General features: G+C 49.7%; 2 protein-coding genes across 9 annotated transcripts in view; one reads left to right on the top strand and one right to left on the bottom strand.

Annotated features, from left to right (window-relative positions):
- The window catches only part of C4AH8orf48 (chromosome 4A C8orf48 homolog), a 429052-nt gene that overhangs the window by 121899 nt on the left and 283514 nt on the right, over window positions 1-23639 (top strand). The window lies entirely within an intron of this gene.
- The window catches only part of ARHGEF9 (Cdc42 guanine nucleotide exchange factor 9), a 198906-nt gene continuing 181466 nt past the window's right edge, over window positions 6200-23639 (bottom strand). For 5 of the 8 annotated variants that reach the window (XM_021525291.4, XM_021525297.4, XM_021525298.4 and 2 more), the window contains 3 exons: window positions 20680-20923; window positions 19965-20033; window positions 9794-10058 (listed from right to left, as the gene is read on the bottom strand). In XM_021525291.4, coding sequence (XP_021380966.2) covers window positions 9877-10058; window positions 19965-20033; window positions 20680-20923 — 495 coding nt within the window. In that variant the 3' untranslated portion in view covers window positions 9794-9876. Of the gene's footprint in view, window positions 7513-9793; window positions 10059-10819; window positions 11302-19964; window positions 20034-20679; window positions 20924-23639 lie in introns of those variants that run through there. The other 3 variants (XM_021525292.4, XM_021525293.3, XM_077786572.2) reach the window with 3 other exon arrangements.

Below are 23639 nucleotides of genomic sequence, written 5' to 3'. Positions count from 1 at the left end.
GGCCGCAGCAGCCTGGAGTGATGCCCCTGAGGCCACCTCACCCCAGCCCAGCCCAGCCCAGTCCTCCCCAGCTCCAGCACTGGAGCCAAACAAAAAAGAGTTTTTTTCCAGAGCAGCTTTAATTCATTACGAGCCACAAGTCAAAAGGAACAAATTTTTTTTAAATTCCATATATTTTACCTAGACAAGCATTCCCCTGTCATTAATTCTGCCCTGGCTGCTAAGGCTTCTTCCAGCCTGGAGCCTCCTTGCTCCAAGCACAGCTGGACAGAGCTGCTGTTGGCTTTGCTGGCAGGTTCTCCATGCTCAGTTCCACCTGAAGGATCCCCCCCACAAGGTTTGGATAGAAACCCTCCCAGCCACGGCTGTTCATTGGAACCATCTGTTTGCACTGGCACACGGGGAGCCCAGCACAACATTTCTGTTGTCTTCCAGACTCTTTGCACACCTGGCAGATCCCAGGGAACAGCCCCTGGTGTTAACAGCAGGGTGATGTGCTTTGGTGCAGGGATGGATAATCCTGGCACTGAAGGCAGTGCCCTTTTTCTGCTGCACACTGAAATCTCTCCTGGGAATGGCAGAGGGATTATAGCTGGCATGGGAGGGAATTCAAACATTCAGACTGGCATTTCTACAGCAGTTTGGATCAGCCTTTGCTTGTATTTGCTGCAGGGGGAGTGTGGCCTTTATCCCCTTTTACCTGCCACCAATGTGCTTTTTTATGAAAAGCCAGAAGAATCACAGAGTCAGGACAAAGCCCAGTGCTGAGCAGGTTTCTCTCCCTCTCACAGCTCTTATCTCTGGATTTTTGGGCACTGGTCATCCCTAAGTGCCAGCCACCCCCACTAACCCTGCTTGCACCCCTCGCTCCCAGGAGCTCTGTGTGGGAGTGGGATGAGCTCTGGGCTTTGCTGCAGCAGCCTCTGGGAGCAGAGGGCTCTGATTCCTTCTGCAGCCTGCAGGAGAGGACAGAACTCAGCCCCTGCCACCTCAGGCAGGTTTCCCTGTGCTGGAAACCAGCAGTCAGCACGTCCCAGGTGCAAGGACGGCAGAATCCAAGCACCCATCTCCCTTTGCCATGGAAGTGCTGTTACCCCCCTGCTCCACAAACCCACCTGGGACCCCCACGCAGCCAGGGATGTCTTTAATGGAGCCCTGTGGAGGCTGAAACCACTCAGCTGTAAGCAGGCAGCAAAATCAAACTTTTAATGGTGCATCCAGACAGGAGAAACAGGGCCAGGCCCCCTGGCAGCACGGGAGCACCAGCAGGACGTGCCAGGCCTGGGCCAGCCAAAGTTTCTTCCTTCTCTCCATCCTTTTCCTTCTGCCCCCACCTGCCCAGCAGGCTGGGAATTCCCCAGCCATGGCGTGGCAGCCAGGGAGGGCTGGGGTACAAACCTGGAGTGTCCCAGTCCCTGTCCCAGCAGCAGCAGGTGCCTCCAGCAGGAGATGCAGCAGGAGCAGCGGGGCTGGGGGAGCCTGCTCAGTCCTTGGGGAAGGGGAACAATCCCTGCTGGGGCAGGGCCAGAGGCCACGGCCTCCTCTGGGCTCCCAGCAGTTACAGGTATTTATTGTATGTGCTCCTATTCTCCTTTCCTGGTCCAAAGATTCGGGATTTCCTCTGAATTGCGTGAAACCACCGCAGCAGCAGGGCTGGCCAGGGACTCCTCTCGTGCTGCCCTGGATCTGTGGGGGAGTGAGACTTTGAGGAAAGCAGAGTGTTGGTCACATATTCCCTGAGAAAGCCTGCGGGATAAGGCTTTGTTAAGGCAGGCGGGGATAGCTCCCCTTGGTGGGATCAGGGAAAATCCCTCCCTGTTCCCTGTGCACACAGCCCCACCCGGGAATGAAGCACCTGGGGGAGTGGGAGGGCTCCTGGGGACTGTCCCAGGTGTTTGTGTCACCTGGGTGTCCCCTGGGAACGCCAGAGCCCCCTTTGACTGGCCATGGACACCGACACAGCAGAGCTGGGCTCCAGCCAGGCCAAAAAATAAATCACAGATCAACTAAAATAAATCACAAAACACAAACAGTCTGGTTTAGGACAGATAAGGCAGCAAGTGACAGAGATTTTGACAATTGCACTATCAGTGCAATTTGCTTGTCTTGTCCTTTGCTGATTTAGGGCTGTGTAAAAACCAGGCTCTGTAAAAAGCACTCACTTTCCTGTCACCTGAACTTTGGTGCTGTCAGGCTGCTCTTTTTTTTTGGCACAGAAAAGCACAGTTTGGCTGCTGAGGGTTTAAACCAAGACAAATGGCACTTTGCTTTATCCAGCTTCCACACAGAGGGCAGAGGACTTGTGTGATGGCTCAAATGTGTGGAAAGCAATTCCACTTCAAGACGTGCTCAGACCCTTCCTCAGACTCAAATCTCCCTGCACAGGAGTGACTGATGAAGGAAAAGCTATCAAATGTCCAGGTCAGCAGCATCAGATTGGCATTAAAGCAGCCTGGGCAGTGCAGCTCAGCAGAGCTCTGCCCAGACCATTCATCTGGGGAGGCCAGGCTGGAGGAACAGCAATGACAAAGGACTCTGTGACACAGCAGCAGTGACTGACTCCTGTAAATGACTTCTTTGTTCAAACCTGCTGCTCCCCTTGCATTTCTGCAGTGCTCAGGGTATCAACCCAGCCTCTGTAAAACCAGACTTAAAGACTGCTGTCTTTAGGATGAGGCACCTCTTAAGTCCTAAACCATTTCCACCCAGGGCAGACCACACTGTGGGCAAGGGCCAGCTGCTTTTTGATTTCCTATGACCTTGCAGAGGTTTGAATGCACATCCACACCCTCTGAGGATTTACTGAATAAAAGCTGTAGGGCTTTTGTAAAGGTGAGCTAAGAAGAGAAGCAAATACACCAATAGATCCTGTAATTGCTTCTCTAGATGAAAAACTGAGAATGGAACTTCTCTTCTGAAGTTAACTCCACTGGCTCCCAGGGCTGGCCATGAAGGCAGCCCGGAGTGTCTTGGAGCTGATTCTCAGAGGTTATTTTGAAGTGAATTTAGTGCCAGGATTTGTTGTGGAAAAACCAGATCCTGGCAAAAAATGTGTTTCTGTTCCCATGCAGCAGTGAAACAGGACTAAGGCCAGAGAGGCTCTAGGTGTATGTTATGGGCCTGTGTGTGTGCAGAGCTCTGTGTGGGTGAACAGGACCTGCTTGTTTCCAGAGCTCTGTGTGTGCAGAGTTTTGTGTGTCCAGAGCTCTGTTTGTGCAGGACCTGTCCCCGGCCCTGAGTGTCCCCAGCCCTGAGTGTCCCCAGCTCTGTGTGTCACCAGCTCTGAGTGTGTCCCCAGCTCTGTGTGTGTCCCCAGCTCTGTGTCCCCAGCTCTGTGTGTCACCAGCTCTGAGTGTGTCCCCAGCTCTGTGTGTGTCCCCAGCTCTGTGTCCCCAGCTCTGTGTGTGTCCCCAGCTCTGTGTCCAGCCCCGTGTGTCCCCAGCTCTGTGTTCACCCCTCCTCTCCCCCAAAAGTGCCATTCCCAGCTCTCCCCCAGCTGGGAGCTGTGGCAGCCAGCGGTGTCACACCTGGATGCCCAGACCAGGCACTGATTGCAGCACTGATGATTTCTTTATGAGAAGTGTTCCTGCAAGGCTTGCACCTTTAACACGCTCTCATAGTGGAAAACAAATCCTCCCCAGTGTTCACTGTCTCATTTTGCTGGTATCAGAAAAGTGCTCCATGTCCCTCAGACAACACACAGGCCACCCTGGTTTTGGACAGGGAGGGGCTGGAAGGAAATTTGGGGATGTGCCCTGAGGGGCTCTTGAAACAGGGAAAACTTCTGAGCCATTTTCAGCCTGGGGAAAGGGCTGAGCACAGAGATCTGTCAAACCTCCAAGAGGTGACAAACTCCTGTGGCTCTGACAGGAGAAGGTGCAAATCTTCACCAGGATGAATTTTGCCTGGAGAGAGCTGGAAGAAAAAAGGATGTGAACATTAAAAGCATTTCAGAAATACCTTCTGTCTCTTTTCTGTAGCAAAGGTGGGAGGTGCAGACAAATAAAGACAGTTTTACAATTTGTACCTGCAGCTTTGGGGGCTATATTTGTAGTTTAACAGCTCCTGTCTTTCCTTAGCAGCTGACTGTAAAACCCTTGGCGGACAGGGCTTGGAAACACTCTGAAAATGCCACTTATTCCGATTTAATCTCCCCAGCACATGCAATTTCAGTCACTCCTTATAAACCAGCACAGATGGTGCATTACATGCTTTGGGATGCTGCCCTGCTGGTGCACTTAGTGCAGAACCTGGTGCTGCTTCTCAGCTCCAGAATAACAAGAAAATGGGATTGTTTGGGGTGATTGGGATGTGTAATCCCTGCACCATCACTCAGACTGAAAGTTTCATTCCTTAAAAAGCGAAAGCTGGTCTGTAACACCAGCCAGAGCTGGCTTTGCCACAGAGCCCTTCCCAAACACTCCTGCCATGTCACACACACATCGCTCACTCGCAGAGGAGCCAGCCCCGCCCTGCCCCTGGATGCTTCCAGCGTTCCTGTGCTCCAGGTGAGGCACAGGCACACCCCGGCCTGCCACCCTGGCACACCCCCGCCCTCCCCACAAGAGAAGGGGCTTTGGAATGGGTTTCTTTGGTTTTGGCTTTTGTTTTATGCAAGCAAAGTTCGGAGCAGCTGGATGCTGGCTGGCTGGAAAAGCTGAAACCAAACAGATCGCACCAAAGGCAGGGTTTGGCCAGCGGCTACAGGCGGCAGCAGCATTCCCGGCCACGGAGGCTGTTCCAGGGCGGGAGCAGCGAGCGGGGCTGGGAGAGGGACGGGCAGGGCCGGGGCTCCTCGGGAGCTCAGGAAGCCTCGGAGGGGCTCCTGCCCCCAGAGCGCACCAGAGCTGCTGCCAGGGCTCCTGCGCATCCCCAGCGGATCCTTCCCCACAGCCCTGCCGCAAACCTGGGGAGTGCAAAACGCTGCCAAGAACTCCGCCGGGCTGCCAGAGGAGCTCTCCAAGAGCAGGTTCCACACGGAGCTCCAGTTTGGCTGCGCTGCCCCGCTGTTCCCTCCTGCCCGGGGACTCCAGGGACACCCTGAGGGAAACAGCATCGCTTGGAGAGGGGACCCCAGCACAGCCCCAGCGTGCTCTCCACCGCAAGCAAGGCAAGCAAGAGATAAAAGCTCGGCTGGGAGCGTTGCTGAAGCGGGAGGCAGATGTGAAGCTGTGATGTTTGAGGTCTGCGCGAGTCTGCTCCTGAAGCTGCTCAAAGTGCGGCCCCGCTTTGCCTCTCTCCTCTCCCTCATCCTCTCAGAGCAGAGTTCCTTGGGGTTTGTGGGGTTTTACTGCCCTGACTGGTTCCCTCACCCGTGCGGGATGTGTGGTGGAACCCTGCTCACTGCTCACCCCAACAGAGAGCCCAGGGCAGAGAGGACGAGAGGAAAGCCCTCCCTGAAAACGGAGCAATCCGGCTGGGACCATTTCCAGCAGCACTGTGGGACAACAGGCACTGCTCCCAACCCCTTTTCCTGGTCCTAATGGCATTTTTAGGCTATCTAGAAATACACAGCTCACCTGCCTTACCTGGGAAATGCCACTGGGGCTGGAGAGAGCACCTGGCTTGTCTGGGATAATCCCCCGTTCCTTGTCCAGGGCCAGGACTCTGCAGCAGAGCCGGGTGTGGCCCGGCTCCCTCCCCTGGAATCCCACCCTGCTCTATTCCACAGGCTCCGAGCTGTGCCTGCGGCTGCTCACTGCACATCTGGGGTGCTGACAGCACATCTGGGGTGCTGACAGCACATCTGTGATGCTCACAGCACATCTGGGGTGCTCACAGCACATCTGGGGTGCTCACAGCATATCAGGGCTGCTCAGAGCACATCTGGGGTGCTCAGAGCACATCTGGGATGCTCACAGCACATCTGGGCTGCTCACAGCTGCTCACATCTGGGGTGTGTGTCCGCAGAGCCCGGCTGTCCCCGCGGGCTGGGAGCCGGGCACGGCGGGGACAGAAAGGATTGAAAGGCGCGTTTGATCCGAGCTGCACTCGAGCAGCCCCTGCCAGGGATTCTGTCCTCATCAGTTCTCTCGGTTCAGGGGGAGGGCACAAAGCAAGGGCAGGGACATTTTTCCGGGACAATCCTACTTTTTGGTGGCACACGGCTGTCTCGGTGGTCACTGGAGCCCCACCCGATGCTCAGCCTTGGGAGAAGGGTGACCCCGCTCTGAGGAAAATGATTTAAAATGCCTTCAGATGCCTTTTCACTTCTTTTTATTTAATTCCATAAATATTTTCATAAGGCTCAGTGTCTTTACAACACTTTTAAAACACTTTTTTTTGTTTTATACACACAACTTTGACACTTGTTTGACAGGGTCAAACAGTCCAATATAAACAAAATAATAAAACTGGCAAGTGCGGATCAGCTGGGTTACCAAAATCCTTTTTTTCTTTTTTTTTTTCTTTTTTTGCTCTTACTGTTAAAACCCCAAAAGCACTAAAATATCAGTATTTGGCTTCAAACTAGAATTTTAAAAACCTTTTTTTTTTTTTTTTTAATTCTCTGCTACAAGTCCCTGTCGTCATAGTGCCTTTAAGCTCCTACAGACTCTTCTTTTCTTCTTAAGGAAAAATAAGCTTGGTGATGCCATGCAGAACTTACAATAGCTACTAAATATACATGTTCCCTGAAATGTAGCTGCAATGAAAAGATGACAGAGCATAAAGAGAACAAAACCAGAAACCCAAAGCACCACAGTGTACTATCAATAACATTGCAATGGACGGCTGGTGCCCATCCAGAAACTGAAACAAATTTCAAATATATTTCTCTATGTAGTATTTTCTATTTACAACTGTTAGATGCACCTAGGTTGGTTCTTGTTTGACTTTTTGGAGAGGGTGGGGAGGCGAAAGTCTTGAATTTAGATCCTCTGTTCTAGTGTCTAGGTTAAGGGCAATGCATGTCATTTGCCTAGGGAAGAGGGTTTCTTTTTATTTTTATATATATATTTATATATATATATATATAGATTCAGCCAGAGAAATACCGTAAACATGTAAGTTTGTTACAACTCTCTTTTTTCTGCATATGGAATGGGAAGTGGGTTCCTCCTGTCTGGCATTGGAATGCAAAGTCTGTACCAGATGCTCAGTCAAGTCACCCCCGTCTGCATGGGCGCTGCTCCCAGCGCTGTCACACACGCTCCAGCCCTGCTCCCTGCTGGGACAGCCACAGCAGGTCAAGTGGGACCCAGTGCTGGTTCTTCTTTGTGCCAATGCTCCATCTCCTGCAGCACCTTGGCAATTTATGGAGGGGAGGAGCTTTCTTGAAGGCCCGAGAGCCAAGCCCCTCGTCCCTGCGGCCGCTGTGCCAGCGCCAGCGCGAGCGGCGCTGCCCGGGCGGGCTTCCCACTTAACAAAGAAGCTGCGAGTCCAACAAGTGGCCTTGTCAGATCTTGATTTATGATGCAAATAATGGTGTGGCGGTGGTGTTTCTTTTTTCCTAGTGCTGAATATTTAGGAAGCATCTTCTCATAAAAATTATGGATGTCTCATTCTCACTCTCTGAGGCACAAAACAGTAAATGAACAGGCTTAACTAATGTGCTTGTTACTTGGTTGTTTTTTTTTTTTTTCCCTAAGCAATTAAAAAGGCAAAAGGACTAAGTGAAATTTTCATCATGTTGACAACATTTTGGAATCTCTCTCTCTTTCTCTCTCTCTCTCTCTGCCTCTCTCCAGCCATACACAAAGAGTAAAACATTTCAGTTAACTGATGAGAACCCATCTCATGCACTGCTTTAAATACCCACTCTGTTAAAGAAACAAAACAATATTTGCTATATATCCCACATTAAAATCTAGCCATAAAAATGCAAAGATACAAAAGAGCATAAAAATAATATCGGATATAAAACTGGGTTGCTTCCTGTTTGGGATTCCTGGTGTTTGCCTGCTGCCTGTCACAGAGGGCCACTCCTCCTCTCCAAAACACTAATCTGGCTTTGCTGGTTATTGATAGTTTCTAGATTATTCAAAAGTATAAGAGAGATTCTTTTTGGATTTAGATAAAAATAATGCCACCCTTGTGACATGCCCTGAAATAAAACCAGGCTCCATGGAAACAATGAAATCACACTCCCTGTTCTTCCCATTCACTTGGATTTCTCAGGGAAAAAAAAAAAACAAAAAAAAAAAAGCCAAAAAATATATCTCCACACTCTTTGTCCTGGGGTGCTTATGTGGTGGATCAGATTCCAAAGAAAATGACAAATACCCTGATCAATCACTTCATCCCACATTTTCAAAGGAGCTTGCAGAATAGCTCTGAAAAGATTTCAAGTTCATCTTCTAAATCTAGTTAAACAGTCTCATTTGCCCTAGGAAAAAGAAAAATCCTCCTCCTGACAATGGTCTGTTTTACAAGCTTAACCATAAGCTCCTGCACTTGCAAACAAATGTACTTAAAGCTGAAATTGTAGGAAGGGTCTTTAAAAATAGAGCTGGGAATCTCCAGAGGGAGAAAAAGAGAGAGAAAGAGACCTGGAGGGTTGGGCTGGTCCATCACCCCAGGCCCACTGCCCTGACCCCTCCAGGAGACACGGGGGGGCCTGGACTGGACCAGCAGCAGCTGGGACTGGGCACAGAGCCACGGCCACGCTGCCCAGCCTCACCCACAGCTGCTGCAAGGAGCTCTCAGCTCCTCTGCAGCTCGGGCTTAACCTCAGGTGGGCACTCCCAGGGCTGGGGCAAGGATCCTTCTGCTAACGGGGCAGAGCTGGGGGGACTCGGCGTGGGGCAGGCACTGAGAGCAGCCCACTTTTGGGGTCACTGCTCCTGCAAATGGCAATTAGTGCTTCGTTAGGTGCTGCTGTGCAGGCTGAGTGTGGCCAAAGGATGGGACCTTAGTTCCTGAAGACAGAAAACTGGCCGCTTCTCGGAGCCTCGGAGCCAATTTTCCTCTCTGCAATGGAGGCATGAAGCCATCGGTTTTTAAGCTTTTATCTTTGCATGGAAAACAAAGATAGGAGTGGGCTTTTCAAATGTCTCAGCTTGAAAAGAAAATAAATCAAAGATAAGCCCACAGAAACAAAGCAAAAAAAGAAGAAAAGCCCCTGATTCTCTTTTCTCCGTCTTACTCCGAGTGTGAACAAATCACACCAAACTGAGAAAAAGACAAGTGCTTAAAAAAACGCAAAAGATGGACTGAGGAAAACCCATCCCTCACTTCCTAAATAGCTGCTTGCCCTTCTGCTGGGTTTCACCTGCCCACGAGAGAACAGTTAAAGCCAGAGAAATACTGCGCAGCGGAGCGGGAGCACAGGGAGCACATCCAGACAGGCACGAGTCAGACCGGGGATGCAGGACAGGGACAGCCGGGCCCGCCCCGGCTGGGGACTGGGGACAGCCGGGGGAGGGACAGGGAGCAGAGACCTCCCAGCACTCCAAAAAACAAACAACACCCCCCCCATAAATAAAATCAAAGAAAATATACACCAATGAAGTCCATGAGGAAGTTCCATGACGGAGTCACACAAGCGAGAAAGCATTCTGGGATGCCAGTGACGACTCGGATGAAAATGAAGGAAAACAGGGTAAAAAAAGAAAAAAACAACAAAAAGAGATGTCCAACCAATGGAATAAAATAAAATAAAACAGGTCACATGGTTAGAAATCATTGGTGCTTCCTAGTATCTAGTAGCAGATTACTTCCCAAAAACAACAAAAAAAGTTTTTGGTCCTTCTATATATATACATATATGTATATATATTATTATTTTTAAAATGTGTGTATACATATATATATGTATATATATTTAGTTGCAACAGTGCTTCTCCGAAAAAAGGTCCATCTATAAATATAATTTTATTTATTTTTATTTTTTAAATTTTAGTTCTTTTAAGTTAAAATTCTCCATCTCTCTAGGTATTATTTTTTGAATGGTGTTAACCTGCTGAAGTTTTGCCAGAATGGTGCCTGGCTGCGTCTGGGTTCGGTGAACTCGAAGACCTGGGACTGGGATATGCCATCTGTCACCATGTATTGTCCCTGATTTAATGGATCCTGGGGTGGTGGGTAGGCTGGAGGAACCGACTTGGAGTAGCTCACACCTGCATCGATGATTGGGGGGAAAAAGAAACAGATCAGTCAAAGAGCAATTGGGTCAATAGTCGTTCTTCGTCATGCTACTGCTTCTCATCGCTCCTTATCGCTCCTTAACCGGTCCCACGCGCCAGGACGTGCCAGGGCTGGCCAATCTCCAATCTCAGCGCCTGCCTGACCTCTCAGCTCCGAGCTGCCTCCCTAAGCCAAAGATCCAAGGCTGGGACAGGATCCTTTACTTTTGTTGGGCAGAGCTCTGCCCGCCCTCATGGAAAAGTCCCGTGTGAGCAGGAGAACTGGGACAGGCCCTGCCCCGCCGAGGCCAGCTCATCCCGCTCCGATTTAAGGACTCCTGTTCCAAGCTCCTGCTCACCCTCCCTCCCAGCTCTCCCTGGAGAACGGCCTTGCCCCAGCATGCCCCTCTGGCCAGCCCCGAGCACGACCCCGAGCAGCACCCCGCTCCGGTTCCCGCACGGAACGGAGCAGGGCTGCTCTGGAAGAAGCCCTACCCTGCGGGGGTGCGCCCACACAGAGGGCGACTCGTTCTTTAGAACAGTTCAGGACTTTTCCATAGGGTTTGTTCTCAATTGACCAGTCTGGTTTCAGCCCAAAAACGGCTGCACAAAACGCAGAAAAGGCTGATTCTGCTCAATCCAAACTGGGAGCAATGGATGGACTGGCAAGGCTACACTTTTAGGGTTGAGGTGTTCAATTCCCACACAGGTGAGCCATGGCTCCTGTGCAGGAACGGGGAGAGGGGATGCTGCCCTTACAGCTTTCCCACGGAATGAGGGGGCTTCAGCATCCTGTTGTAAAGGATGGTGTGTAAAGGGTGGCTCTGGGTGACTGAAGTGGAACAGAAGGGATGTGTGTCACCACCAAAGTGCAGCCTACGGGGCACAGTGACACAGTCTGGATGTCCTTCCCCACAAAGACAACCCCTCCTTCAGCCTCGGGGCAGTGGGGCCAGCTGGAAACCATGACTCCAGGAAGGAGAGAGGAGCAGGGCTGTGGAGCAGCTTGCTGTAAGCTCTGGCCATCTCTGGATCATGCAGAACTGCTCTTCCTTCTGCAGGAGGGGGCCGTTGCCTCCCCAGGCTTTAACCACAGCAGCGAGGCCACTGTCCCCAAGCAGCTCAGTGTCCTCATCTGGACAGCGGGATGGCATCCCCCACCTACCTCACAGGAGGGTTGTGAAGCTAAATTAATTAATGTTTGTAAAACACTTTGAGATCCTCGGCTGGGAAGGTGCTGGAGAAGGCAAAATATGGTGATTAGCACCCAGGTACCAGAGCAAGGTGTGCACAGCAATGCGGCTCCTACCACACACAGACACGCCAGCGCTGGCCGGGCACGGACGGCGGCACACGACGGGCACTGACACACAGGGAAAGCCTCACGAGGGCACCCACAGAGCTCACCACACTGCTGGGCCAGGGGCTGCTTGGCAGGCAGGGCCTCTTTGGGGTAAGGGCTAAGAGTCTTTAGGGAAGAGAATTGATTCGCTTCTCCCTGCTAGGGAATTTACCAATGCTCAAAAGGTTCAGACCAAATGGAAATGTCTTGAGTACATCTAACTGTTTTCTCCTTCTTTACTGTATTTTCTACAGCTCTTTGTCCACTGTAGAGAATAAGCAAGATCATTCCTCACAGTGGGCAAAAACTGCTCTGCGATTCACACTCATTAACCTTTAACAAATTCATCACAATTAGCAGTTCAAACTTACTTGGAGAGATCGACCTGGAGATGTTCTGCAGCTGTACCTGCATGCTGGAATAGTCACTCATCAAGGACTTCTCTACCCTGTCTTCCCAAGCCCTGTCTCCCACCTGCAGAGCTGAGGGCAGCCCCAGAGCTGTGCTGGGGTCACACCTGGGCAGGGGCAGCTGCAGGAAACCTGACACAAATTCTGCACCACCCTCCTTTTACAGAACTCCAAGGAACAGTTTGAATTTCAATCACTGTGTGACTGAAACCCACAAGGGCACGGCACTGAGTTCCTCTCTGCCCACCTCTCCCATCCCTTCTCCTGGCACTGTCCTGCTCCGAGCTGCCCATCTCCAGGCTGGCCAATATGAGACCAACTGCAGAGGACAAACTCCAGCCCTGAGCCCATCCAGGAGTGTCAACCTTCTCCTGGAGACCACCAGTCCTTGGCCAATTTTCCCGGCAGAGACTGGAGAGGGATTTTAGGATCTGTGGGAATGTTAGGATCTGTTACAGGTCCCTTACATGTCTAGAGTTGGGAAATAAATCTGCTTTGGCTCTCAGGCTGATCACAAATTACCTCACACAGTTCTCGTGCCACTAAAATTACTCATGTTCTACAACAGCAGAGCTGTGAATCTAAAGCTGCTACTGTGGGGGGGAACACAGAAATTGTTTTTAGCTTTGGAAGTCCTTAAAGCCACCTTGCTTTAGTGACATGGCCCCATGGCTTTGGCATCCTGTGGCTGGGTTCTTTACTGCCTCTAAACTAATTTGAGGAGAGTGAACTAATGTATTTTAATGACGATACAAAATGCTAGGAAATCTCCTGGATCAGCAAAATGCTGTGCACTTGGAAAGCTGAAGAAGTAGAGAAAGGACAGTCTGGCTGATGTCCACTGACAGTGATGGAGTTACTGCAAGGAATGGAATCCACAGTCTGTCTTCTCCAAAAGGGAAAAGGGCAGACTCCCCTGGCCAGATCCCCACCAAACCCCATTCAGTTCTTTCCAAAACTCCTGAAAGATGTCTGTCCTTGCTTGAAACACACCCATGCACAGCCTTCCCCCTCCCTCCATAAAGCAGCTCTTCCCACAGGTGTGCCCTGTGGATCTGGGCTACTGGCATCAACATCTGGGCTACTGGCATCAACATCTGGGCTGGATGAATGCCAAAAGCGCCTCGCTGGTTCTACTGGTATAAGGAGCTGAAGGTTTCACATTTCTCTTGTTTATCCAATGGCCTGAAGGATCAAACCTGTGGATCTCAAGGACATGCACCATCGCCGTGTGTGGGACATGCAAATAAAACCACTGTGCTCTGCTCATCCCAGAACACATTTCCTTGTGGAAGTGTGAGACAGCACTCTGCCATAGCCTGAGGTGCCCCAAGAATGACTTCTCCATTTTTTTTTTGGACACACCCATGTTCTGGAAAACAGAAACTGGGAGGGCAAGATTCACCTTAATCTGCACATCTTCCAATCCTAAGAAGGAGCAATTCTGGGAAAGGTCTGGCAGGCAGGTATTTTTCTGTTCTGCTCTGAAGTGGTTTGTTCCCTCATCACAACTCGGGGCCATCGTGCAAAATTGTCTCTTGATGGATATTTTTTTAATATGCAAAGCCATAACTCCGCTGCAATTCACCAGAAAGAAATGAGCAAAGCTCTTTTCCAAGGCAATTTTGGGCAGCGTGGAGAGCGGAATTCAAAGCACAAAGGGAAGAATCAATGGATAAGGAACGATTTCAGGCCCAGCAGCCAAGTCCACCCCACGGGCAGAGCTGGAGCTCCTTCTGCTGGTTTGTGCCTCATTGTGCAGCGCGGCTGCAGCTGCACGGAGGGATCGCTCACAGGGCGGGGCTGGCGAGAGCTGCTCACGAGGAGAACAAGAAAATTCCCAGATTCATCATTTGGCTAGACAAAACTGGTGAGAGATGCTGCGCTGTCACTTGAAATCATGTCTTTTTATAGCACCAGGCAACGTCACTTGGAGCCTTTTGGATTTCTCAGCTCAGAATGAAACGATTAAAAAGATTTAAAACTGTCTCATTTTGCCCTTCTAGGTTGGGTTTTTTTTTTTGGTTTTTTTTTTTTTTTCCCCCAAAGTGTCTCTTCTCTTTGAGGCTACAACACGATTTCAGCAGCACGTGAAGCATGCTGGTAACCCACAGGCAACCCACAGGGACTCGTGCAGACGGATCATCCAGCAGGACAATGCCCCTGCCCGGGCTCACACGACACAGACACGGAGAACACGCACATCTCCTCCACACAACCATGGAAACTTGCCTTACAAGCTGTTTACTCCGTCCTCCACCTAGGAGATTTTAGCTTATCCTTAGATCAGATATTTCCCAGGCTTTGCCCCCACCCTGCTGTCCAGGTCTCATGCTGCTCATTAGCCAGAGCTGGGGAGGGGACAATGACATCGCCACCCCTGCTGGCATTTCTGCCCTGGCCAGGAGACTTCCAGCTCCCTCAGAGCTCAACAGCAGCTCAGCCAACTTGCATCTCTCAGGGGGTGCTCAAAAACCCCACCGATTCAGTTTCCTCCTGAATACCATGACCCCACATGTGGGGAAGCCATGGACATGCCTCCAGAGCACTAATTGTTCTATGGTTAATTATTCCTGTCACAGCAACGAGTTTAAGTTAAAGAAAAGAGCACAACTGGCTGGGTGGGTCCAGCCCTTTGCCCTCTTCAGCACATTTCAACAGAGGATCTCAAAGCACTGCCCCACCACTCCCTGGGCCATGTGCAGAGCTGGCAAAGGATGTGTCTGGAGCTGGCTGTCCCTGAGGTGAGGATGGAGCTGGGAATAGGAACCCTCTGCCTGCCCAGGCAGTCCTGACCAGCTGGATTTCCTCCCTTTTCACCTCCTTGTTGAATCACCCAACTCTCACTTTGCTACGCTTGCCCAGCTCCAGAGGAATTTCAGTGGTGCCTCAGCCACGGCTCTTCACACAGCCAGGATTTCACTCCAGACCCTGCTATTCCCAGGGATGGTGAACATGCCTTAGCACCCTTTTCTAGCCACAAACCTCCCTTCTCTGTTCAGGAGGGAGAGGGCTGGCTGCAGTTTGAGAAACGCAGGAGGAAACAGTCATCTCATGTCCTGATGTTCCCCAGACAACCACAACATCTACCTACACACACTGAGCTAACCCGACCTTCTGGAGTCTATTTATCAAGTCTGCTACTGCAGCCTGATGTCATTATAGCACACATTAAGATAATGATTCCTCGTGTGATAAGAAAAGCTAATCGAGGCAAGATGGAATAAATGATACTGGGGCTTTATCCATCAGAGCTGGGTGAAAACGAATTCCTGCAATCCTGTGTTTGTAGAGCCTCCCTCTCCCCCAGCACCCTGATCACACAGCTCACTCCATGGCTTTCACCTTCTGGGGAGCAACTCCTTCTTAAAACCCCTCACCAAACTCAAGGTGCAGGGGGCTCACAGACTTACTTCAGTGGGAATTTCAACATGTCATTGATGTCAACACCTTGGCTCTTTCCACAAGGGCCATTAACATCTCACCAAAAAACTGCCTGGGGGGGACTTGCTCACCAAGTGCCACCAGTACCATCCTCAGAGGCCCCCCAGCCAAGGATTTATTCCTCATTTGCCTTAGCTGGTAGATCTGACTGGTTTCTGGAGGAGGCTGAGCACCCCAGCTGCATTCCAGATGCCATCAGTGGGATGGTGCCTCTGGACCCACAGCACCGAGCACTGGTAGGGTCTGGATTTTACAAGAAATGGGCTAAACTCTGAGATCACCCTGAATCTGTGGGGAAATACCACTGACAACACAATCAGCTCCATTCCTTCACCTCCTGTGCTGCGAAAATAGGGAAGTGACCCTGATTATCCAAAAATGCAAATACCCCTCTTTGTTTCCGAGCATTGGGCTGGGATGCTCAGGCTCCTGCAATCCCCCGAGGCTGTGCCTACACGTGTGAACCGATGGGGAAGCACAGCAGGGCCACGTCAATCTCCTCGGCGAGGAAGATGCAATAAAATGGGAATAAAGAGCCAGGAGAACCAGGGGAGGGACCCTGGTCACCACTGGTCAGCCCTGTCCTGCCCAGCTGTGCTGTGCAGGGCTGCTGGGGGAGCAGAAGTGGGGGAAGTCAGAGAAGCTGTTGCATGTCTGGGTCAGGGCTTTTATGACATAGTTGGCTGTGAGCTCAAGTGATCAGAAAGGAATAAATTAACAGGAAAATCCAGTGATTCAGAGGGTGTTTGGTGACAGGCCAAGGCAGTTCATGCTGGCTGATGAGTTAACCCCTCCTGGGTTTGCATGGCTGTGCTCAAGGGCAGGTTTAGTGGCAGCATCTCAGGTGATGCTGACTGAATCTCTGCTTACCTCATCCCAAAGACCTGTCAGGGCTGAAGGCATCTCCTGGGGAAAGGGTGCACAGGGCAGGGAGAGGCGCTGGGTGTAGTGTGGGGCTCAAGAGCTCTCCTGAGGTGGGACACACCCCCAGCTCACATTAAGGTCACTTATTTAAATCTCAACAGACATTTCCTTTTCCAGAAGTGGGCAATGGTGCTTTAAGAATGGAGTCTCCTTCCTGGGAGGACCTTTAATTCCCTGACACCACTGGCTGGCAGCTGCTAGGAATATGAACAAATACCCCTTCTGTGGATAGGCTGTCCTGAAAGGGGCCAGATGTGGACAGAGCTGGGGATCAGAGTGTTTCTGCAGGCTGCAAACACCAACCCCTGGAGGGGGGGATCACAAGTGGCCAGGGAACAGAGGCCCCTCATGGAGGGAGGCACTCCATGAGCTTCCATTTTCAAATGCTTAGAAATGGGAAAATTACCCTCGATTAACCTTTGTCTACATTAAGAATGGACTGGAGAGCCACAAGGGATCCATTTTCCAGGCAGTTTCCACTCTTTCAGTCAGAGACAAGCACAGTGCTGGCAGAAGAGGCCAGTGCCACCCTCGTGGTGCCCAGTGGGACCCAGGCTCTGCACAGAACCTGCCCTCCTGCCTGGCTGCAGCCTGCTAGGGGCTGCAGGGAGGGGCTTTGCTTGTTTTTCTAAGATAAAGCAAATAAATTTCTCCCATTACTTCACTATTTCTAGGAGACACCACACTGAATTCTATTCCCAGTTCCCACAGTGCCACTGAAGGGCAGAACCAAGAGGCAAAACCTTGAACAATCAATGCAAAAGGCAAACAGCAGCAACCAGCCCTTTTCTCTGTCACTGAGGTGCAGAGCCAGCAGCACCCACCCACTGCATGTCTAATGGACTTCAAGAAGACCAAAAATTGGTTGAATGCTGTGTTAAGGCACCTGGTCTAATATGATGTTCTGCCCAATCCAAGAAGGAGTGCAGATCCTGGGCTGCTGCCCAGCATTAGGTGGGTCTGGCAGGGAGCCTGGCCCTGCACACGTTGCTGGGCACACCTGAGAGCCACGAGGGGGCTGCTGCCCCACACAGCACCCTCAGCCGGGCATCAAACACTTCTCAGAACACTCGGAGAGCGCTCCCACTTAATCACCTGGATAAAGGTCCTGTTCCTTTAAAAAGAAGAGTTTAAAGGTTTCTTCTGCTGCTCTCAGCTGCTCTCCCCCTCTCCTGCTGCAGCCAGCAGAGGTCTAAATGCCTCTTTCTCAAACACATGCCAGCCATCTCCAGAGCAATACTTCTGGGAGGTGTGGTACAACAGTGCATGAAATAAGCAGCAGTTTATACTATTTGAAAAATGTTTTTCTGCTTCACCTCTAACAAAGTTGATTGCATTTTCCATTTCACCTCCTTCATGGCTTTTCTCTCTTCCTTAAGTGTTCTCTGACAGGGGAATTACCATGGTTTCCCATTTAAGAGGTGCAGGGAACAAGTGAGATTATCTAGGAACAAGTCTGTAATAGGCATCCTGTGACACAGGAGCCGGGCTGGCAGCACCTCGAGCTGCTGGGCTGTCAAGCCCTGCTGCAGCCACTGAGACCATCCTGCATTTAAATTAATTAATCTATTGAATACAGTAACCTATTCCTCCTTCTGAAGGCCTTCCCTGCTTTTTAGGTACGAGTGATGCTCCAAAAGCAGCTCCAAGCCCTTTTCCAAGGCTCCAGTGGTGCTGTGGGGGGACAGAGGCAGCAGCACAGCCCCTGGCACAGGCACACCTGCAGCCCCAAGTGCTGCCAAGCTCTTGGCAAAATAGAACGTTGTCAACATCTGTGAAATGCATAGGGCAAGATTTTAAAAATCAGTCACCAAAAGCCAGCTCTCAGGAGTTTCCTCCTACCTCCCTCTTCTGAGCAGTGCCAGCAGCTCCCTGCTCTGGCAGCCTCGTGCCTCTCGTTGGGTCTTGGGCACAGGACAAACCACAGAGTAACAAAACTAAGAGTTCTCAGTGTCAATATTTAATTTAATCAACCTGAGACTGGGCTATGATCACCTCAGGGTAGGGCAAAGAATATAAAGCTACTGTTTTAAAGACTCTATTTGTTGTTTTTCAGATTTCACACCCTAAAACCAACCAGGCTGCGCTTAACTCAGTGCTGGGGTATGACTGAACTTCTGTCTGGCTCGAGGACTTAATCCCATAAAAAGAACTGCCAGTGCCACAGCCTAAGCTTGTTCTTCACTCCAGAAATGCTGACTGCTGTTTTAGGAGCTAATGAATTTCATAGTCCGAGAAGCCCAAGATAACAACCCCTCCTTTTTCATCTCAGAGAGAAAGAGAGAGAAAGACAAAGAGCAGACAGAGAGCAATTGCTGTGTAAGACACAAGTCTTGTCAGGCAGATTGTATTTGTCAGGATGCAAGTCCAGTAATTTACGTGGGAATACTGGCAGGCATGCTCAGGCACCTCCCAACTGTGTCACTTACTGGCTGAACAGTACAATTATTAATTAATACCTCTATTAATTAATAATATAATGAACTGAACAGCTAGCAATAATTGAACCTCGCTTTGTCACGGCAGTCATGCAAGTCAGGCTCTCTCCCAGTGCAGCTCCACGAGCCCTGTGGATGCTCCCGTGCTGAGGGACAGACATGCAGGTGCTGAGGGGCTGTGACAGGGCACGGGGACAGTGTGAGGCACCTGGGCCTGCTCTGGGTGTGCACACTCTGAGCTCAGAACATCTGGCCAGGAGAGTTTTTAGAGAACATCTCAGGAGACAACAGAAGAAGTTAGTAGAGAGGAGAAGACTGATGACAATGGAGAGACACAGCAAACCAAGGAGTTCACAGCTGGCCTGGCAAACCACTCCTGGACCAGCAAAGCCAGTAGACAACACACAGGTGAGGCAGAAAGCAAAGAGGTCCTTCAGCTTCTGCAAAACCCCCCAAAACATCTGCACAGAGCGGGGACCGACCTGCCTGCACCTGACCTGAGCCAAGCCTTGAGGAGCTCTCTCAAAACCCACTTGTAGGCCTACTTGTGCTATGGTACTTTGGTAACAAATCAATACATCCACAACTGTGTGAAGCTTTGGAGAACTTGAGGAACGAGCTCTCTGACCTTCCCTCTGTGTTGAGTATTTCAAAACCTGTAGCTGCAAGAGTTATTGCGAGAGAGAATTAACGCTGGCTTTGGCCAGTTGAGGCTCTGCCTAACACCAGGCAGGGCATTGCTCAGCTGGCTGCAGCCTGCCTGGCTGGGGAAATGAATCTGACATTCCAGAGGTACAGTGTCTTTACTAAAATACTTTATTTCCTAGAGTTGATGCTACTGTGCTGTCTTTAAAAAGTTACAGGCAGCCCCAGGGAAACAAGAGTGTCCCTTTCCTTTCCAGCAGCAGGAAAGGGGTACTCCCTCCCCAGTTCCAGCATTTTAGCAAATTTTTTTTCTTTTTTTTTTCTTTTTTTTTTTTTTTGCTAATGGGAGACTTTGGGAATTAGCAGAACCTCTACACACCTCCACACTCACTCCCATTTCAGCCTGAGATAAACAACTGAGATAGATTTCTGCCCCCAGGGACAGCTTCTGGACATCAGACTGGAGACACGAGATCAAATTCATCTCTGGTGCAGTTCCACTGGCTTTCAACCACCTTCGACCAGAGATTAATTTGGCCCACAGATACATTAAGGAAGGATACAAAGCACAAACGGTATTTGATATAAAAAGAGAAGGGAGGGGGAAGTTGAGGGGATGCTGGATCCTAACCCAGCAGGATTCAGCCCAGCCCGCTCCACCCTCACATCACCAGGCACAGAGCGTGTTGCCGGTTACCTTTTTGCTTACTGACTTTCTTTACTGTCATTGCCGCTTGCCGCTTTTGATTCTCAGAAATTTCAAAGCCTGGAAAAGGGAACACGGCAAACACAATTCAGAAGGTTGCTCACAAAGCCTCATTTCCTTTTGGGGAGGGGGATGCTCTGCACTGTTTGCAAACTCAGAATGCTCTGGGTGTTCTACAGAAAATCAACTCTTCCTTGGCCTCCTTCTAATCTCACTTGTGCAGGGGCTGGATGAAAACTAAGATTAGAGCCATTTTTATTTATACAGTGTCATAAATATGCCCGGTGCTTTAGAGCTGAGCAACAAACTGAGCCTGGACTGACACTGGTCACAGTCAGTTTAGGGGCTGGTGCAAGGGAAGGGCTGTCACTGACTTTGCTGCCTCCCCTCTGCATGAAACATCCCTAACCAGAGCAGGAGGATGCAGCCAGGAGACCCTGAAGGTGGATGGCCAAAGACTTCCCTCTCCCACACACCCACAGAGCTCCAGGCTTGAGCTATGGGCAGAATTTTTTTATTGAGGGCCAAAAAGAACAGTAACTGAGCTGGAAAGAGACCTATTTATGACTAGGAGAGCAACCAGTGACATTACAACAAGGTTAAACTGTAACTCTACCACAAAGAAAATAAGGGCTCCTCCACACATTGGGCCTAAATTAAACACTACCAACAGCCTCCTTTTCAGATTCATTTCCACACTCCTCACCTATCTTTTCATCTTCTTTTACCATCTTCCTTTCTTCTCTGAAAGCTCTAAGCCATCGTAACTTCTCCTCCAGTTTCTTGGCAAAGAATAAGTGCATTTCCTCAGTCTCCTTGTTATGTAGTTTGAAGGCATTCTTCATGCTGACATTGAAGTCATCATCTCTCCCATCTTCTATATCCACCACTTCATATTTATCCATGTCTATGCGCCCTTTGTAATACAGGATATCCCTTCGGATCAGATCCTGCAGAGGGAAAAGGAGACAGGGATCATGAGGAGATCTCATGGAGAGCCTGAGCTCAGCAGGGAATTCCTGGGGGAGCTGAGGGAGAGAAAGAAATGATGGTGAAACCTGGTCAGATCCTTCAATTCCTGGGAAAGCTGAGGGAGAGAAAGAAATGATGGTGAAACTTGGTCAGATCCTTCAGTTCCTGGGGGAGCTGAGGGAGAGAAAGAAGTGATGGTGAAACCTGGTCAGATCCTTCAGTTCCTGGGAGAGCTGAACAAAAGAAGTGATGGTGAAACCTGGTCAGATCCTTCAGTTCCTGAGAGAGCTGAATAAAAGAAGTGATGGTGAAACCTGGTCAGATCCTTCCAGCCTCACCTCTGAACACATCTCTTGTTGGACAAACAAGGCAGACCATAGGCAGAGAGGAACAAAATACATGCCTGAGCTGCAAAATTCAGTTTGTAGGCACGAAGAAATGCCTCTGAGTAGGTGGCATGTTCCAGCATTTCCATGTGGGAGGTTCTGCTCCACGGGGTGAGAAATGTGAGGCCCAGCAGGGGCCCACCAGGCTGTGCCATCCCTGCTCTGGCAGCACAGCCCAGACCTGTTTTCCACACACATTCCCACTCCCTGGGTGGGGCTGGTCTCTGCCCCTTCTCCTGGGGGCCCACTCCCACTCCTACACAGCCCAGGTGAGAAACCACCCTGAGGCTCAGCTGAAGTTCTCCTAACCTACCTCTGGTCTCATCCCACCCTGGATTTAACCTCTTGATCCAGCTTAGTTTTTTGGCTTTTTCTCTCCTTGATAATTATAACCTTTTCAACCAAACCTGCTCACGTTCATCTCCTGTCTCAGTTTTCAGCAACAGCTCATTTCTCTGGTCGGGGAAGGAAAAAGTAAATTCCCCACTGGCCCCACATCTCTGTGCCTGTTATCTCAGATAACAAAAGATGATCATCAGAAAACAGAATGTTATTTCTCTAGTCATGGCCACACAAGGTCATTAAATTTATTTAAAACCAAATTCAGCAACACAATTAAGATTTCCTTCCTCTAACCACTCTCAAAAGTCTCTTAATATTTAGGTATATTAAATAAATTTAACCAAAATACCTTTGGATTTTTCAAAATGACCTAAAGATAAATGCTATGTCAAAGGATTCATTTGAGAGGAAAAACGAAGGCAATATACAACATTTATTTATTCAAATAATATTTAGCAGTGAGGCTTTTTCATGATAAGCAGTAGGTATTATTTTAAATAAATTAATCTTAGAAAATAAACTTTACATCATAATGATTTAGCAAAATTGCTCATGAATCTGCCAGACAGTATTAACTATCACAAGACTGGCCAGAAGCTCACAGGCTTTAAATCCTGACTCTTTCCTCTGGAATGCTCTGGGCAGGGGGGGACATTTCCATTAACTAGTAACTTGTACAAAAACCTTCCTCTGGTGTAGGCCTGAAATAGTGATAGTCCAAAACATAAGAAAAAGGTATTTCAGGCTGAATAGGCAAAAGAAAATCTTTTCAGTGTAGTCCTAACTTAGGAAATTGTTTGTTTCCCCCTGAGGAAAGGCTGCAAGAGCCACGCAGAGCCTGATCAATCAGTCAGTACCACACAGGTGCCTAATGGGAGGCTGGGGCTTGTTCTCACAGAGAACATTTATCTGCACCACGTTCCCAAAACCACCCGATACCAAATCAGCAGCAGGGATGAGCTCCTTACATCAGCTGCACTGCAGCCATCCCCCTTCCCACTGCTGCTGAGAACTTCCAGAACCAACCCAACACACCATGCTCCTGTGAGGATGGATCCTGTGGACCTTTCCAGGAAATCTTCATGATTGTGGAGAGATTTGTTCATAAGGTATTCAAGAATCAACAATCACAAGCTCTGAAACTCACAGGCTCTTTCCTTACACACACTAAACACATTTCCCCCTTCTTATCTTCCCAATTTTGACTCAGAAAACATTAAACAGCTACTGCCAAGTGAATGCTTTACCAGCTTTGTGCTTCCAGAGGACAGTCCATGGGTTTGGACATGTCTGACTGAGCTGGTCCACACATTTCTCCTCCTGGGATGCAGCAGGAACTGTCCCTGTCTCCAGTGAGGCTCCTGAGCTGCTGAGTACTGGATGTGAAGGTAAAGGTGCTGCCCAGGAGTTCCTGAAGGAGCAGCGAGGAGATAATGGAATCCTACAAGTGCCTCAGGAGATCAAATGGCCCCACAGGTTTTTTATTGCTGGGGAAATGCAGGAGGGGGGAGCAGCAGCTCAGCTGCAGAGGGGGAAATGCCACGTTTGGCCTCGAGCTGAGCAAGGGAAAGGCAACAGCACAAAGCTCCTGTCTGCCATTCCACTGTCAACGGGAGAAGGAATTCAATAATGACTCCAGAAGAATCAACTTTTCTCCCAATGCTTTCCTTCAAAAGAAGGTGCATTCCTCACTTGTTGGCCATGAATTCTGCACTGGTACCCTGAATTTATGAGACATTTTATTCCCCACACTCATGAGCAGCACGTGCCTGGACATGGAGGACTTCGTCCACAGCTGGCTCCAGAAAGTTCAGTCCAGAGATGAACAACTGAAACTGGATAATTCCATTTTAATGGGCTCAGCATTTCCTATTATCATGCTTTCTTCTTCTTGCCAACACTCAGTGAATGTATATTATTTCCCAACTGACTAAATTCTAACACCCATAATATGGGAAGCACAATA

Source organism: Lonchura striata, chromosome 4A (genome assembly GCF_050655825.1).
Source record: "Lonchura striata isolate lonStrDom1 chromosome 4A, ASM5065582v1, whole genome shotgun sequence".
Taxonomy (NCBI): Eukaryota; Metazoa; Chordata; class Aves; order Passeriformes; family Estrildidae; genus Lonchura; species Lonchura striata.
Note: the sequence above shows the minus strand (reverse complement) of the source record. Positions and strands in the feature narration are given on the sequence as shown.